We start from the raw sequence: 17,380 nt of genomic DNA, 5'->3' as shown, positions 1-17,380 counted from the left end.
CCGTTAGACCAAAAAGCTCCCGGGACCCGGACTGTGGCCATTCCCCAGGCCCGTACTTGTGTTTAAAGTGACAGATGGTCTGGGGAAAGACTAGCTAGATTACCTATAACGAACAAAATGGGAGTGACTCCCCATTATTCCTTGATGTGTGGGTCAAACCCAGACCTTCCACAGGTAAGGTGAGTGGTCTACCAGAGCCCCATCCCCGTAGTGAATGAAACTGATGAAGCCTGTCTTAAACAGAGCACTGAGATGAGTAAGGGATGGAGGCTCAAAAGGCCACGACCCTGAGAACTTCCTGCACATGAGGGCACTTCTCACAGGAGCACTTCTGAGTTTCGAAACCTCTCATGCCTGGTTGCATCAGACAGACCCCTCGGCTACTCAGCAGCCTTGTCACCTGACCAAGGCAGAATTCCACCTGGGGACCTCGTAAGCTTACTAGCTCCTTCAAGTTCCATGATTTTAAATTTAAAATCTTCATTATGGGTATACTTATTTTTGGTTTTGGGGGCACACCCAGCGATGCTCAGGGGTTACTCTTGGCTCCGACAGCACAGTGGGTAAGGCGTTTGCCTTGCATGCGGCCGACCTGGACGACTCAGGTTCGATTCCTCTGTCCCTCTCAGAGAGCCCGGCAAGCTACCGAGAATATCTTGCCTGCATGGCAAAGCCTGGCAAGCTCCCTGTGACGTATTCGATATATGCCAAACACAGTAACAACAAGTCTCACAATGGAGACGTTACTGGGCCCGCTCGAGCAAAATCGATGAACAGCGGGAGAACAGTGCTATTTAATATTTGTACCATGCATAGAACAACTGTCCTTTCCTCTCCCACCTTCCCCTACACTCAGGAATCACTCCTGAAGGTGCTGACGGGTGGGGGGAACTGTATAGAATGCCAAGGATCAAACCTGGGTCTGCCATGTGCAAGGCAAGCACCCTACCCATTGTCCTATCACTTTGCACCGCCCACCCTCCTTACTTTTACATTTTTAGGTACTTTAAAAAGACAATCAGCTTTAGTGTTGACGAGGAAACATGTAAGGCACGAGAAGCATGATTTTAAATTCCTTTTTAAGTAAAAATTTTATTGAGATACTATCTTTACAATACTATCAAATTCGGGGAGGAGGGAACCCGTTCTTTGGGGTGGGGGGCATCACACCAGGCTTTGCTCAAGGCATAGTCCTAGCACTGTGCTCAGGGATCACTCCTATGAAGGCTCCAAGACAATGCTGTGCTGGGCATAGAACCCAGGTCAGCGGCCTGCGAGTGCCTTACCCGCTGTGCTGTTCACTCCCTTAGTAAAAAACTTTGCTTCTGTACTGTGTCTCTTCTGTGAGACAGTGCTTGGAGTGCCTGCTTGCATGCTCCGGGCAGCATGTGCCTCTCCTCCCCCATTTCCAATCACCAGGTGTAGCCCACCACCACCACTGGCCAGGGCAGCCCTAGTGCACCAGTTAGCCAGGCCTTCAGAGCCCATCAGGAGCTAGCGCCTCCTCCACTGACACAGTGACTGCAGTCACAGGCCCCGGCTGCATCCAGCCTAGGGAAATTATTAGTTGGTCTGCACGGTTAAAAAAAAATTCTTTTTCCTTTTTTGGGCCACACCTGCCGGCGTTCAGGGCAGCTCTGGGCTTAGGGATCTCTGCTGTGGGGGGGCACCAGGGAGCCTTGGGGGTGCGAGGGAGGGAACGAGCAGGAAAGTCCCACCGCTCGGGCCCGAAAGGGGGAAAAAGCCCCTTCAAGGGCCGGGGGAGGCAACGCCAACTAAAGCGACTGGGGCAGGCCGCGTGAAACCCCCCGGGAAGGGGCGCTGGGCGCGCTGCGGGCCGCGGCCTCAGTTTCCCCGTCGGGCCGCGGCGCGCCCCTCCCCCGCCCCGCCGCGGCCCGAGGGGCGGGGCCGCCCGCGTGCAGCCCGGCGGCGGCCATGGCCTCGGTGGTGGAGTACAAGGGCCTGCGCGCCGGCTACCACTGCGGCTACTGCGACGCGGCGGCGGGCAAGGCGGCCTGCGGTGAGTGTCCCCGCGCCCGCGCGTCCCCGCGGGCCGCCCCGGGGCGCGGGGGGCCGGGTGTGGGCGGCTGCCCGCAGCCAAGATGGCGCGGCCGGCGTCAGCGCCCGCCGCTCCCGGCCCGGCCCGGCCCGCGGGCGCCCGCGCGGGGCATTGTGGGGTGGAGGCGCTGGCGGGGGCCGCGGCGCGGCGGGGTGGCGGCGGCGGCGGCGCTGCCAGCCCGGGCCCAGGCGCGGCGCGATGGCTTCGCCCAGCATCGTGGAGTATTTCGAGGGCGAGGACGCCTACCGCTGCGGCTACTGCAAGAACGAGGCGGGCAGCCGCTCCCACGGTGAGCGGGGGGCGCGGCCGCGGCCGCGGGGGGCTCGGGGGGCGGCCGCCGCGCCCCGACACCCCCCGAGGACGGACGGAGCCCGCCCGGCGGGACCTGGGCCGGTGGGGGCAAGAACCCGCGCCCCCCGCGGGTGCCCGAGCCCCGGGAGCCGGAGGTCACCTTGGGCAGCGGACCCGGGGAAGGGGCGCCCCGGGGCTTGGGCTGGCGGGGTGGGGGGTGGGGGCGGCGGGCGGGACCCCCCCAGTCCCGTCACGGCCCCTTGCACCGCGCCGCACCCCACTCCGGGCCGGCTGACAGCCCGGGGGTCCACCCGGACCCCCCGGGGATTCGCCTCTCCCGGGGTGATTTGCTCGCAGAAGGAAACGGGGTGGATTTCCTGCGGCGGCCCCTGGTGCAAACTCGTCCTTTAAAGGTGGACCCCCGCGCTGCGGAAAAGGGGGTGTCCACGGAGTGTGCACCCCTGTGGCCCCGTTCAGTTATTTCCCGTAAGTGCCCCCCGGGGAGGGGAATGACGTGAGTCCCGAGACGCCTGGGATGCGAGGAGGGTGCGCGCGGTGCTCCTGGGGGCGCAGGGTGGGCGCGGGAAGGGTGCTAGAAGGTGGGGCGAGGCACGCATCGGGGTGTCAGTGGTCCCAACCCTCGGGGGAAAGCTTAGGGTAAGGCGTTCTGGAGCTTCTCCAGGTTTTCTATGTTTGGTTCTTAAAAGGCACTTAGTGAATAAGTTACATGTAACATTGTAATCAGTCGGCTGCTACAATGTTTCTTTCCCGCTAGTTTCAGTAAGAGAGCGGTAAGTAGCTGTTTTCTCTGCCGAAAGTCGGAGGAGAATCTAGAGCTCTCAAGGTTTTCGCCAAAGGGGCAGCTCGGAATTTTTTTTCTTTTTTGCTTTTTGGGTCACACCTGACGATGCACAGGGGTTCCTCCTGGCCTTGCACTCAGGAATTACTCCTTGCGGTGCTGGGGAGGGGGGGGGGGGCGGGACTATCTGGGATGCTGGGAATTGAACCTAGGTCTCCTGTTGCAAGGCAAGCAAACGCCCTACCCGCTGTGCTATGGCTCCAGCCCCACCTCTCCTTTTTTTCTTTATGGGCTACGCCTGTGCCAGGCTGGGGCTCAGGGTTCATACGGAGTGCCGGGCATTGAACTCAAGCTTCACACAAAGCGAGTGCCCTGCACCCGACAGTATCCCCAACCTAAATACTCATATTAAAAAGAGAAACCCAAACTTTATTTTTATTTTTTTGTTTTTTTTTTTGCTTTTTGGGTCATACCTGGCAATGATCAGGGGTTACTCCTGGCTCATGCACTCAGGAATTGCTCCTGGCGGTGCTCGGGGGACCATATGGGATGCTGGGAATCGAACCTGTGTTGGCCATGTTGGCTGCGTGCAAGGCAAATGCCCTACCCACTGTGCTATTGCTCCAGCCCCGAAACCCAAACTTTAAATGATTTGAAAATGTAAAGCTTCAGCCTTGTCTAATGAATCTACCTTTGTTTCCCCAGGGATGTGGGCACATTCCCTGACCGTTGAGGATTATCAGGATCTGATCGACCGAGGATGGAGAAGGTAAGCCTCCCCGATACAGAGATACTTTGCAGTTACTCGGCTGCCTCTTGTAATTGAAAAGCTTCATGTGCTTTTAACACATTTTCCTTTTGTTAGAGTCTTTTAAAAATAAAACCCAGTATGGGGGGTGGTGGTGCTCTTGTTCTCTGGGCTGGAGCGATAGCACAGTGGTAGGGCGTTTGCCTTGCACGCAGCCAACCACGCCGACCCGGGTTCGATTCCTCTGCCCCTCTCGGAGAGCCCAGCAAGCTACCGAGTATCTTGCCCGCACAGCAAGGCCTGGCAAGCTACCTGTGACGTATTCGATATGCCAAACACAGTAACAGATCACACAGATCACAGATCATCCTGTTATTCGTCGATTGCCTCGAGCAGGCCCCAGTAACGTCTCCTTCATCCTAGCCCTGAGATTATATTCAAGGCTCTTTAGGAGAATGAGACCCATCATTGTTACTGGTATTTGGCATATTGGGTACGCCACGGGGAGTTTGCCAGACTCTGCCGTGTGGGCAGGCTACATTCGGTAGCCTGCCAGTTTGTCCAAAGTAGGAATGAGATAATAAGATGTCATAATAAGATGTCGCACGGCCGCGAATGCAGCCGCGCGGTTCCGGGAGCTGGTTTTTATAGTCTGTGAGTCTTGGCCGCTGATGGGATTACACGGCGCCAGGGGGCCAGTTGGTGGGTGTGACCCCCGCCTACTGGAATTTGGAGGATCTGGGTGGAGGATGCTCGACTCCAATCTGAGTAGGCTTGGAGATCTCGGCCCCGGAACCCACGTGGCTTTGTCCCTCTGCCGGTACCTTCAGGTGTGCAGAGAGTGGTCTCAGCATGGTGGTGGCTGGTCCTGGAGGTCTTCGGCTGCCGGGCCCTGGTCAGGGCGGGGAGGAAAGCTCAACCCGCTCCCCTCGAAGGGGCCCCGGGGAGGAATAGCCAGGCGCGGGGGCAGGATTACACAGTAACAACAAGTCTCAAAATGGAGACGTTACTGGGCCCGCCCGAGCAAATCGATGAACAACGGGAGGACAGTGTGTGATGAAAGATGTTTATTAGGAAACTTCACCTGTAGACAGATGTGAAAGCCACACCACAGCTACACTGAGCATTTATTTAGCTTTACGAGTTTGTAACATTTTTGCAAGTCTTTTCTGTGAATTCTCCTGATCCTTTGCAGTGCATGGGACTTTTCTGTGTTCCCCAAGTTGGAGTGCTAAATCCTTACACAGTATTGGGAGGAAGGGACCTTTGGATGATTAGGTCCTGAGGGTGAGACGCTCATGAATGGGGATTAGAGTCCTTACAGGAAAGACCAGAGGGCTCCCTTGCCCCTCTGCCATGTGAAGATAGGACAAAAGGACAACTAGGAATGCAGTCTTCGCCAGACATGGGATCTGCCATTCTCGCCTTTGGCATCTCAGCCTGCAGAACTGGGAGTATGAACCTCTCTGCCACTTGCTCCAGCAGCCTCCAATAAGACACGTGTCCCCCTTTCCCGCCACTAAACAACTTAGGCAAATTTCAGATATAACAAGAAACTTAAAAAAGATGTATATATATATATATATATATATATATGTGTATATGGGCTGGAGCGATAGCACAGCGGGTAGGGCATTTGCCTTGCACGCAGCCAACATGGCCGACCCGAGTTCGATTCCTTCGCCCCTCTCAGAGAGCCCGGCAAGCTACTGAGAGTATCTTGCCCATGCGGCAGAGCTGGCAAGCTCTCCGTGACATATTCGATATGCCAAACACAGTCAAAACAAGTCTCACAATGTTATTGGGCCCGCTTGAGCAAATCGATGAACAACGGGAGGATAGTGATAGTGATAATGATATATGTGTGTGTGTGTAGTTGTTTTGTTATTGTTTGGGGCAAACCTGGCAATGCTCAGGGCTTATTCTTTCCTGGCTCTGTGCGGAAGGTTGGTCTCCTGGTGGTCCTTGGGGACTGTATTGTGGTCCCAGGACTCTGGTCAGCCACAGGCAAAGCAAGTGCCTTTCCTACTGTCCTTCTTTCTGGCCCATGTCAGTACCCTTTTAGGAAGTATGTGTTTACAGAAGGGATTCTTTTTTTAAACATATCTCTAGTAGTAGTGAAATACTTTACAAAATTTTTAATGGTTTGTTACCTTGTCTTGAAGAGATTTTTATGCTTTTCTCCAGAATATCTTTCCTTTTTCATTTAAAAAAGTTTATTATTTTTTTATCTTCCCTTTTTTTGAAAAAAAAAAAAAGAATTTGCATCAGTATTTTATTGAGGTGCACACATTGCCTTTGCTGACTAAGATTGTTTTGGAAGGAGTTTTGTTTCTTTCTTCCTTTTTTTTTTTCTTTCTGGTTGGTTGCTTTTGTGGTTTGGGGCCACACCCGGCTGTGTTCAGGGCTTCTGGCAATTGAACCCTGGTTGGCCATGTGCAAGGCAAGTGCTCTATTTTCTGTCCTATCAGCCCCTTTATAGTTACTTTTATGTAGCTGAATTTAAACAGAATACCTTAAGTAAATATAAGCACTATGAAGTTCTCTTACCAATCCTCCCTGAGAGACTGGAATTAAGCCTGGGATTGAGCAGATGGAATTTCCCAGCTTTCCTTTACCTTGAGGAGGGGAGGGACTTTTCATGCCATGATTGATAAGGAACATTTGATTTTTTGGATACAGGGGTGGAGCCAGGATTTGCACATACCTTAAGCCCTGGAATTTTTTTTTTTTCCTCTCTCTTTTTGGGTCTCACCTGGCAGTGCTCAGGAGTTACTCCTGGAGGTGCTTGGGGGGACCATATGGGATGTCAGGAATTGAACCCAGGTCGATCGCGTGCAAGGCAAATGCCTTCCCCGCCATGTACTATAGCTCCAGCCCCAAGCCCTGGAACGTTTTTATCTTTTTTTTTTTTTTTTTGTCATTCAGACACTGATTTACAGAGTTGTTCAGAATACAGTTGTTTCAGGCATTCCTTGTCCCAACACTGATCTTACCACCAGCGCGACTTTCTTTCCGCTAGTGTCCCATCCTCCCTCACCACCAAGACAGCCTCCTTAGCGGGCACAAACAAATTTGTTTTTTTCTTTTTGGGTCACCCCCGGCGATGCTCAGGGGTTCCTCCTGGCTTTGTACTCCGGAATTACTCCTGGCTGTGCGTGGGGGGGGGGGGGGCCATATACGATGCTGGGAATCGAACCCAGGTCAGCCGTGTGCAAGGCAGATTGTAGCTGACAGGAGAGGAAGGGGATTGGAGGGAGCGGTGTTGTGAGGTGACGGCCAGTGTCTGGTGGGTCAGTTGGAGCTGTGGAAAATGGCGTCCAGTATCTCACAGGTTGGGGAGCCTTGTGAGGTGAGGGACGCTGGTGTGGGAACTGAGCTTGGGCTAATTTGTTCAGGCGACCAGAACAAAATCCCACGGAAGGCGGTGAATGGCACTCATTCATTTGTGTTTCCAGAATTTTGGAGGCTGGAAGTCCGAAACCAAGCCTCGGAGCCCCTCCTTGGTGCCCACTCTGTGTCCTTGCCTGGTCCCCTGTCTACTGGTGGGTGACCCTGTTCTGTCTGCGTGTCTCCAGGTTTCTTCCTTTTGCTGGTACACATCAGACTGGATCAAGGCTCCTTTTACCAGTTTCATTTGAATGAAACTCAATTTTTTTTTTTTTTGCTTTTTGGGTCACACCTGGCAATGCACAGAGGTTACTCCTGGCTCTGCACTCAGGAGTTACTCCTGGCGGTGCTCAGGGGACCATATGGGATGCTGAAAATCAAACCCCGGTGGGCAGCGTGCAAGGCAGACGCCCTACCTGCTGTGCTATCTCTCCAGCCCCCAAACTGAATTTTCATTCTATTTTATTTTCTGGGTTTTGGGCCACACCCAGTGATTCTCAGGGCTTACTCGGGAATTATTCCTGGAGGGGCTTGGGACCATGTGGGGTTTCGGGGATTAAACCCAGGTCAGCAGTGTGCAAGGCAAGTGTCCTTCCTGCTGTACTCTCTCTCCGGCCTCTGCCTCATTTCTGAAAAGTCCTCAGGCCCTGATTCTGTCACCTTATGATGTACTGGGTGTTAGAAGTTTAGCAATGGTGTTTGGTGGTGGGTGTGGGGGAGGGAGGCTACGTTAAGCCCCTAAAATTGTGGTGCTGACTAGTTATCTGGAAAGCGTGGAAGACACCAGACTACTGGGGTGCTCTACGCTGATGCAGGTGGTGCCCGAGAGAAGGTGCCCTGCAGTGTCTCCTAGGCACTTGTCTCGGATGCCCCAGTGGCATGAAGGATGGGTGGCAGGTGGGGCGGGAGAGGGGTTGCAGGTGCTGGGTTGGTTGTCCTGGCAGCTCATGTGGGAAGATGTGGGAAAGGAAAGATGGGGGGGGGGGGGGGTTGGTGGCATGGTGTTAGATGTGGCAAAATCATTTATTTACTTAAATTTTTTTAAAAAATTTATAAAATAGTTGACAATATTTGATTACATTTATTTATTTATTTGGATTGGGTCACACCTATCGATGCACAGGGGTTTTGCACTCAGGAATTACTTCTGACACTGCTCGGGGGACCATATGGGATGCTGGGAATTGAACCCGGGTCGGCCGCGTGCAAGGCAAACGCCCTTCTTGCTGTACTATCGCTCCAGCCCCAGATTATTTTAATATTCAAACACCAATCCCACCACCATACACTTTCCCACCAGATAAAATTATTTAGACACAGTTGGTTTGATTGATTTATTTTTTTGTCCCCATTAATTTTGTGCAGTTTGTTCCTCAGCATCTTGGTACGGACAAAGATTGTGTAAAAATGACGACTGCTTTTTAATTTTAGAAGCGGGAAGTACGTGTACAAGCCTGTTATGAATCTAACCTGTTGCCCCCAGTACACAATAAGGTAAGAGTTTGGATTCCTAGAAATGTCGTCTAATTGAATGTGAAGCTTGTGTATAATTTTCCTTTTAGTGAAGACTTGCTTCTTAAAAAAAATGTTAACTTCCATTCTAGGTAGGCATTCTTTGTCAGGAAAAGCAGAAAGGTTTTTTCTTTTAGGAACTAATGCTATGTTTATGTGCTGATGAATTCTTTTAGGCTTTGCGTATCTGAAAATGTTTCATGTTACTACTCTAACTCTGTTTGTTTTGGGGCCTCACCTGGTGGTGCTCAGGCTTTACTTCTGGCTTTGTGGTCAGGGCTCATTCCTGACAGGCCTGGCGACCGTATGGAGTGCTGGGGATTGAACCCCGGTTGGCCTCATGCAAGGAATGTGCTCTCTCACCCTATTGTTTCTGCAGCTCCAGAAATCTCCTACTTTTACATCTAGATTCCCTTTTAGGAACTGTGGTTTGCATGACTTACTGAAAGGGTATCGTGTATCACATCACCTCCTCTCAGCACTCAGTTCTTGTCCAGAGTGATTCTTTCCAGTGGTCATTGTCATAGTGGTCAGGACAGCAGCTGTCACTAAGTTTCTAAGACTTTGGGCAGTAATTCACAGACAATTGGGTAACTTTCTGGTTTCCTACTGTTGGCTTAGGACTTAGCTGAGTTTTTTTCTTCTCTCTCTCTCTCTTTTTCTCTTTCTCTCTTTCTTTCTCTTTCTTTCCTTCTTTTTTTTGAAATGTGGGGCCCCACCAGCAGTACTGAGATTTTGCTCTTGGCTCTGTGCTCAGGGATTACTCCTGGAGCTGCTCAGGGGCCATGTATAGTGCTGGGGATTGAATTGGTGTCAGCTGCATGCAAGGCAAACACCTCCCCACCGTATTATCTCCTCTGCCCAGCACTTAACTTCCTTGGTCACCAAGTCAGCTGCCACTTGACATCTGCTTTCCCGCGTGCAACGTTTTGCCCGGTCTCTTTTCCCTGTATTTATTGCTGCCCCCTTCCTTTAACTGTTGTTAAAATGAGATTAGCAGTCGGGTGGAAGGCTACTGAAGACTCAACTTCAGCCCCAAATTATAGGGATTATAATCCCCGCATTGTTCTAGATGCTATTCAAGAATGATCTTATTTCTCCAGAGTTTGAGTTCACTTTTTTTTTTTTAATCGAATCACCATGAGATACACAGTTAGGAAGTTATTCATGATTGGGTTTTAATCATACAGTGTTCCGACACCTGTCCCTACTCCTCCCTCCCTCCACCAGTGTCCATAGCCCACCACCAGTGTTCCCAGTTTCCCTCCTGCCTCCACTCTCAGCCAGCCTCTATGGCAGACTCTTTTCTTCTCTTTCTCTTTTTCCTTTTAGGCACTGTGGGTTTTTTTTTTTTCTTTTTCTTTTTGGGTCACGCCCGGCGATGCACAGAGGTTACTCCTGGTTCTGCACTCAGGCATCACCCCTGGCGTGCTCAGGGGACCATATGGGATGCTGGGAATCGAACCCGGGTCGGCTGCGTGCAAGGCAAAGGCCCTACCCGCTGTGCTATTGCTCCAGCCCCTAAGCACTGTGGTTTGCAAAATTTACTGAAAGGGTATCATGTCTATCCCTTTACCTCCTCTCAGTGCTCAGTTCTTGTCCAGGGTGATCATTTCCAATGATCTTTGTCATAGTGGTCCCTGCCCTGCCCTAACCGCCTTCACCCACAATTTATGGCGAATTTCCTACCATGAACCAATCCTCCTGGCCCTTGTTTCTACTGTCTGGCTATTATTCTCATGCTATGTTTTTTTGGTAATCCCAGAAACGAGAGCGATCTTTCAATATCTGCCTCGGTCCCTCTGACTCATTCCACTCAGCATGATACTCTCCATGTTCATCCGTTTATAAGCAAATTTCATGACTCTGTTTTTACTAATGGCTGCGTAGTATTCCATTGTGTAGATGTACCGTAGCTTCTTCATCCACTCATCTGTTCTCGGGCATTTGGGTTGTTTCTAGATTCTGGCTCTTGTGATTCGTGCTCCGATGAACATAGGAGTGCAGATGGCTTTTCTGCATTGTGTTTTTGGGGCTTAATGAGTTCGCTTTTTTAAACAGTTCATTTTCCTTTCTTAGGTGCCGACCTTTACAGTTTCACCCGTCAAAATCCCACAAGAAGGTTTTGAAAAAAATGTTAAGATTTCTGACTAAGGGGGACATTTGCAAAGGAGGTTGTGAGGGTAAGAGGAGATTAAATGACCTTTTTTTTTTTTTGACTTTTTGGGTCACACCTGGCGATGCACAGTGGTTATTCCTGGCTCTGCACTCAGGAATTACTCCTGGCGGTGCTCAGGGGACCGTATGGGATGCTGGGAATCGAATCCGGGTCGACCACATGCAAGGCAAACGCCCTACCCACTGTGGTATCGCTCCAGCCCCCTAAATGACTTTTAATCGCAGTATCTTCCCAGGCTTCTCATTTTCAGTCTTTCCTTAAGAAAGGGAGGGAATGGGGTCATTAGTACTGTCGTTGGTAATCCTGTCACAGGGTAATTATCATCCCAGAACTACAGTGGGGCAATACCACAGTTACCAGTTGAGTAGTGCTACTAGCAATACTGGTATTGCAACTCTGCAGTTGCTCATAGAATTGCTCTGACCAGCGGTCCCGGATCACAGATTTCTGGAATCTCTGCCAGAGAATGTCTAGCTTGGCAAGAGGCAGCATCCTTTAAAATGTTGTGATTTCCTGGAATTGACTGAATTTTTTTTTTTCTCAAAAATTATTTGATTAACTCTAATCTTGGTTCGGTTCTAAAAATGTTCTTAGAGCTATTCTCTCAGAAGAAATAGCCACTTAGATATATTGTATCCAGGATTGCACAGTCAATGTTGGGGGGTTCTGGGGAGTCCAACCCGAGGCCTCACGCCTGCAGAGCTTGTGCCTTGGTGCGGAGCACCTCCCCAGCCCAGTGTGATCCCTCTGTAAGCGGGGAGAGGGGGTTGGCAGTGTTGAGTGGTCCAGGGCACTACCCAGAGCTGGGGTTGGAACCTGGTGCTCCTGTGTGCAGAGTCCACTAAGCCTTTAGGGCTATCCCCAGCCCCACTGACCCTGTAATATTTTTTTTTTGCTCGTCTTTGGGCCATATCTGGCGGTTCGCAGGGCTTACTCCTGGCTCTGTGCTCAGGAATCACTCCTGGTGCTGCTCAGGGGACCATGTGGGAGGCCGGGGACCGAACCTGGGTCGGCCATGTACAAGGCAGCCCTGCTGTGCTGGCTCTCCGGCCCTGCTCGGGTCACTGTGTCCCAGCTGTGGCACGGCTCGGTTACCTTGGCAAAAGGCAGTGTGGGTTTTAGGGCCGGTTTCTCGTATGGAATGTAGCTGTCAGCTGGCTTGGCGGATCCGCTTTGATTCTCTCAATTCCTAGATGAGCCCATGGAGCCCGCGGGGGAAGATGCCGTGGCCGGGGATTTTGCCTTAATAAACAAACTGGACATCCAGTGTGACCTGAAGACCCTCGGGGATGACGTCAAGAAAAGTGTGGAGAGCGAAGCGAAGCGGAAGGGGAAGAGCACCAAGCGAGAGGAAGCTCGGGAGCTGCTTCCGCCGGGAGAGATCGAAGAGAAGCTGGCCTCCGGCGAACCCTCGCACCTGGTCAAGGTGCCCGCCGCCCCCAAGCCAGGTGCGGTGTGTCGGCTCTGGCTAATGTCTTATCAAATGTGTTTCTTCGTGCTGGAGATGTTGTAGACCTCAGGCCCTCTTATCAGTTATTAATGAAATCCATAAAAGTGAGCCCTATCTTAGGTAACTTATTATTAGTAAGATTTAGATAGACAGATTTTCTTTTTTTTTTTTTTAAATTTTTGGGGTCACGCCCAGCGATGCTCAGGGGTTAGTCCTGGTTCTACACTGAGGAGTTTACTTCTGGCAGTGCTTGGGGGACCATATGGGATGCCGGGGATTGAACCCAGGTCGGCAAATGTCCTACCCGATTGAACCCAGGCAAGGCAAATGTCCTATCCGATGTGCCCCAAGGGCAGGTTTTCTTTTGAAACTCTAAATTTTTGTTTCCCCCCACCTCATCTGGTAGTGTTTGGAGATCACCCCAGCCCTTGCGGAAGTTCCTGTGGTTTTAGGTATCAAACACTGGGATCCTGCCTATAAAACACGACCTCCAATGTTTTAAAAATATTTTGTTTGATCATTTGGTTTTGGGGCCATGCCTGGTGATGCTCAGGGCTTACTCCTGGCTGCTCACTCAGGAATCACTCCTGGTAGTGCTCTGGGGACCATCTGAAGTGCTGGGGATTGAATCTAGGTCGACTGTGAACAAGCTCCCCATCCGCCGTACTCTGCTGTTGCTCCAGCCCTGCTCCAAACTTTGTAGCCGTCTTTCCAGGCCTGAGACTATTTTAAAGGCTGAAATGTTGGCCTTATCCCCAGAGACAGGCGGTCTTATTTCTTAGGGTCCGAGAGGTGTGAGAGTCAGATATTTGTCAGTGGAAAGGAGGGTCCGAATCCCTTTTATTTTTGGTGTTAAGTCGTGTAAGTTACATTTTAGCTGTGCTGTGTGAGATAGAGTAAGCACAATCTTATCATTAGATTTATTCGTCATGATTTTAGCTTAAACATTTCCAAAGTTTGATACAAACCTTTGTCTTTAATGTGGCTAAGCTTTTCTTTGCATTTTCACATATGCATGAGTTAGGGGCAGAGAGATAGGATGGGGTTAAAATGACCCGTCTGGGGCCAGAGCAGTAGTATAGCGGGTAGGGCATTTGCCTTGCACACAGCAGACCTGGGTTCGATCCCTGGCATCCCATAGGGTCCCCCAAGCACCGCCAGGACTAATTCGTGAGTGCAGAGCCAGGAGTAACCCCTGAGCATCACCAGGTGTGACTCAAAAAGAAGAAAAGAAAAAAAGGAAAAATAAAACGACCCTTTCTTGCCCCATCTGAGCCCTCTTATCCTTAGATAGTCCCGCATTCACTCGTCTCTGGGTGGCTGGAATCCTTCTAGAAAGAACCTGCTTCTTGACCTTTTGTTTCCCAGAAGCATTTACAGCAAAAGTAGGGTCAACCCAAGATTCTTGCTTTTTATATTTGACTCTTCGGAAGAACGTCTGCTTTTTGGTCACACCCAGCAAAGCTCAGGTCTTACTCTTGGCGTTGTGCTCAGGGTCACTCCTAGTGGTGCTCCCGGGGACTCTCTGGGGTGCTGTGGATCTAACCTGGGTTGGTTACGTGCAAGGCAAATGCCCCCCCCTCACTGTTCTCTCTCCCTTAAGCACAGGGTTTTATTTTCCCCATTAAAGCCTCCTACCAGCAGGGGCTGGAGAGATGATACAGCAGGTGGGGCACTTGCCTTGCACGCAGCAGACCCGGCATCCCAGGAGTGACCCCTGAGTGCAGAGCCAGGGGGAACTCTGAGCACTGCCGGATGTGAGTGACCTCAAACAAAAAAACAGCAAAAGTTCTGCCAGCATACTCTCAAATTGCGTCTCCTTCCTGGTGCTTTAAGAGAAATGGTCATGAGGAAAGGGCTAGTGACAACAGTACCCTCACGCAGAGATGCCTGGTTAGATCCTTTCTAACTGATGAACACAGACAAGAGGTGAATGTTTACAGTAGGAACTGCCGGAACAGTTTTTGCGATTACTTGCTTCCTTGGGCAGTTCCTGCTTTAAAGGGAGAGTGCAGGGGTTTTTGGGGGGGGGGGGGGGTAGCTCCCCAGCAGGGAGCCCTGAGATATTTCCCCAGCAGCCCCTGGAGATGCAGGAATACTTTGGAACTGTGTGTAGAATGTTTGTTTGAGACTTGCGACCCGAGCTAATGTTTGAAATTCTTCATAGGCAAAGGGGCAGATTTGAGTAAGCCCCCGTGTCGGAAAGCAAAGGAAATCCGGAAGGAAAGGAAAAGGTTAAAACTCATGCAGCAGAACCCGGCCGGAGGACCCGAACCGCCGGCTCCAAAGTTTCCGCCAAAGACTAAATCCAACCAGCCCAAATCGCTGGAAGATTTTATTTTCGAACCTTTACCTGCAGACGCATCACACAAACTAGAGGTACTGTCTTGCGTTTGTGTTTCGTTGGGTGCCTTGTTTATTTTTATTTCATGCTCTGCTGATCAAGATAGTATGTTGTTTAAATTGGGGAATTAAAGTAGATTGGCTTGAAGTGGCATTAGTTTATTTACTATGTGACCCTTGAGAGAAACCTGTTTTTTTTTTTTCTTTTTTATTGAATCGCCATGACATACACTGTTTCGAAATTGTTTATGTTGGGTTTCAGTACAGAATTTTTTTTTATTTTTGAGAGGCACATCTGGAGAAGTTCAGGGGTCACTCCTGACCCTATACTCAGAAATCACTCCTGGCGGTGCTTGGGACCAGATGGGATACCGGGATTCAAGCCTGGGTCAGCCTCGCACCAGGCAGACGCCCTTCCATCATTCCCGCCCCGTCTCTCTATAGGGAGAGAATCACTTCGCCTGGCACCTGTGGAAGTGTCCAGTTAGGCCTTTTATTGTATTACGTTCGATTTTCTATTTTGCTGACAAGTTTTAACTGATTAAAATCAGTGTGAGCTGTTATTAACTGTTTCAAACTCATTCTACAGATGAGAAAACTTGGGTACAAAGCTCATTAATTGACTTGATCAAGAGGGGGCCCTCCAGGTTAATTGGTTAATTTTTTGGCGGCACATTCAGTGATGCTCAGGCTTTACTGCTGGCTCTGTGCTCAGGGATCACTCCTGGCAAGGCTTTGAGAACCGACCTTAAGGGGTGCCAGGAATCGAGCCTGGCTTGGCTGCTTGCAAGGCAAGTTCTTTGCCTGCTCTACTCTCTCCAGCCCCCAAGGATTCGAATAAAGAGAATCGGTTGTAGATTATTCTCAACTATGTAAGGAAGTAGTAACAGTGCAAGAGAGTTTTCTTTTTTTTTTTTTTTTTTTGCTTTTTGGGTCACACCCAGCGATGCTCAGGGGTTATTCCTGGCTCTGCACTCAGGAATTACTCTTGGCGATGCTTGGGGGAACCATATGGGATGCCGGGGATCGAACCCAGGTCGGCAGCGTGCAAGGCAAACGCCCTACCCGCTGTGCTATCGCTCCGGCCCTGAGAGTTTTCTTTTCTATGAATAAATAAGTTGAAGGTTAAGTCATGTGCAGCGTTAGTGTCCAGAAACTATATTCTTCACATTGGGTCTCCCAAACTGATGTACTGGAGGTGAGTTTGGTACACCTAAAATTAAGATCATATTTATCTGTGTTTTTGTCTTGAGTGCCAGAAATATTCTGCATTTTATGACAGAAGTAGGCTGGCTTCATTCAGTCAAGACGCTGAATCTAGAGGTTAGACGGTCCTCTGCCTCCTGAATGATTGGAGAAATAATTTCAAAAAATCTTCCTCATGGGTTGATTTTTTTTTTTCTTTTTGGGTCACACCCGGCAATGCACAGAGGTCACACTCCTGGCTCATGCACTCAGGAATTACTCCTGGCCGTACTCGGGGGACCACATGAGATACCGGGAATCGAACCCGGGTCGGCCGCGTGCAAGGCAAATGCCTTACCTGCTGTGCTATTGCTCCAGCCCCACGGGTGGATTTTTTAATGTTAAAATACTATCTTATGCTGATGTTCTAATGTTTGTGTTGAAGATGTACTTTGGGCCTGGGAATAACTATCCAGTAATGTCTACAAACTGAATGAATGCATTAATGCACATTGTTTTTTAACCCCTTCTGAAGGTGAGGCTGGTAAGATCATCTCCACCAAGTTCTCAGTTCAAAGCCACATTTCAGGAGTCTTTCCAGGTGTATAGACGCTACCAGATGACCATTCACAACGACCCTCCCGATAAGCCCACCGTCAGCCAGGTCAGCAGGCCGAGTGCGATTTTCCCGGCAAATGGCGTTGTCCTCTTTTCGTTTGTTACTGTGGTTTTTCACTCTTGGTTTATTCATGCTACAGTTTATTCATCTGGAATTTGCAGCCTATCTGCAAAGAGACAGGCGTGTTGAATTCAAATGGGCTTTCTGAAAGTGCAGATTTTATCTAGCGCCGTGTGAAGTGCCGTTTAGCTATAATTTCAAAGTCGAAAGGGACACATAAAAGAAATGATCTGATTTAAAGTCCTCTCGTTTAGCTGCACTTCTCTAAAAGTAACACACAGCTAAGTAAGTAGTTAAAAATATTTATGAGAAAAAGATCAGGAAAGAAAAAGAAAACACTGTTTTTTTTTTTGACCATAGGCATGCTTTGCCTACCTTGTTGGTGGCCTTGATCCCTGGGAGCGTGTGTGCAGGGGCTCCCAGCCTCAGTTTCCTCTGGAGCAGGTTAATCCCAGTCCTCTGATACCTGTTCTCTTGGGAATCAGATTACCCAAGACACATTTCTTTCTTTTTTTTTTTTTTTTTTTTGCTTTTTGGGTCACCCCTGGCGATGCACAGGGGTTACTCCTGGCTCTGCTCTTGAGGAAATTACCCCTGACGCTGCTTTGGGGACCATATGGGATGCTGGGAATCGAACCCAGGTCGGCCGCTTGCAAGGCAAACGCCCTACCTGCTGTGCTGTCGCTCCGGCCCTCCACCCCCCAAGATACGTTTCTGAGGGGAGCAGCAGTCAGATCGAGGCGTC

The 17,380-nt window shown here is 50.3% G+C and overlaps 1 protein-coding gene across 3 annotated transcripts in view; it reads left to right on the top strand.

The window, feature by feature from the left end:
* Nucleotides 1-1,893: 1,893 nt before the first annotated feature.
* ATE1 (arginyltransferase 1) overlaps nt 1,894-17,380 on the top strand; it is a 103,483-nt gene continuing 87,996 nt past the window's right edge. Inside the window, exons 1-7 of one of the 3 annotated variants that reach the window (XM_056120945.1) lie at nt 2,226-2,348; nt 3,855-3,918; nt 8,719-8,781; nt 10,879-10,982; nt 12,172-12,426; nt 14,596-14,807; nt 16,492-16,620. In XM_056120945.1, coding sequence (XP_055976920.1) covers nt 2,258-2,348; nt 3,855-3,918; nt 8,719-8,781; nt 10,879-10,982; nt 12,172-12,426; nt 14,596-14,807; nt 16,492-16,620 — 918 coding nt within the window. In that variant the 5' untranslated portion in view covers nt 2,226-2,257. Of the gene's footprint in view, nt 2,021-2,225; nt 2,349-3,854; nt 3,919-8,718; nt 8,782-10,878; nt 10,983-12,171; nt 12,427-14,595; nt 14,808-16,491; nt 16,621-17,380 lie in introns of those variants that run through there. The other 2 variants (XM_056120946.1, XM_056120944.1) reach the window with 2 other exon arrangements.

This window comes from Sorex fumeus, unplaced genomic scaffold (assembly GCF_029834395.1).
Source record: "Sorex fumeus unplaced genomic scaffold, SorFum_2.1 ptg000043l, whole genome shotgun sequence".
NCBI classification, from domain to species: Eukaryota; Metazoa; Chordata; class Mammalia; order Eulipotyphla; family Soricidae; genus Sorex; species Sorex fumeus.
Note: the sequence above shows the minus strand (reverse complement) of the source record. Positions and strands in the feature narration are given on the sequence as shown.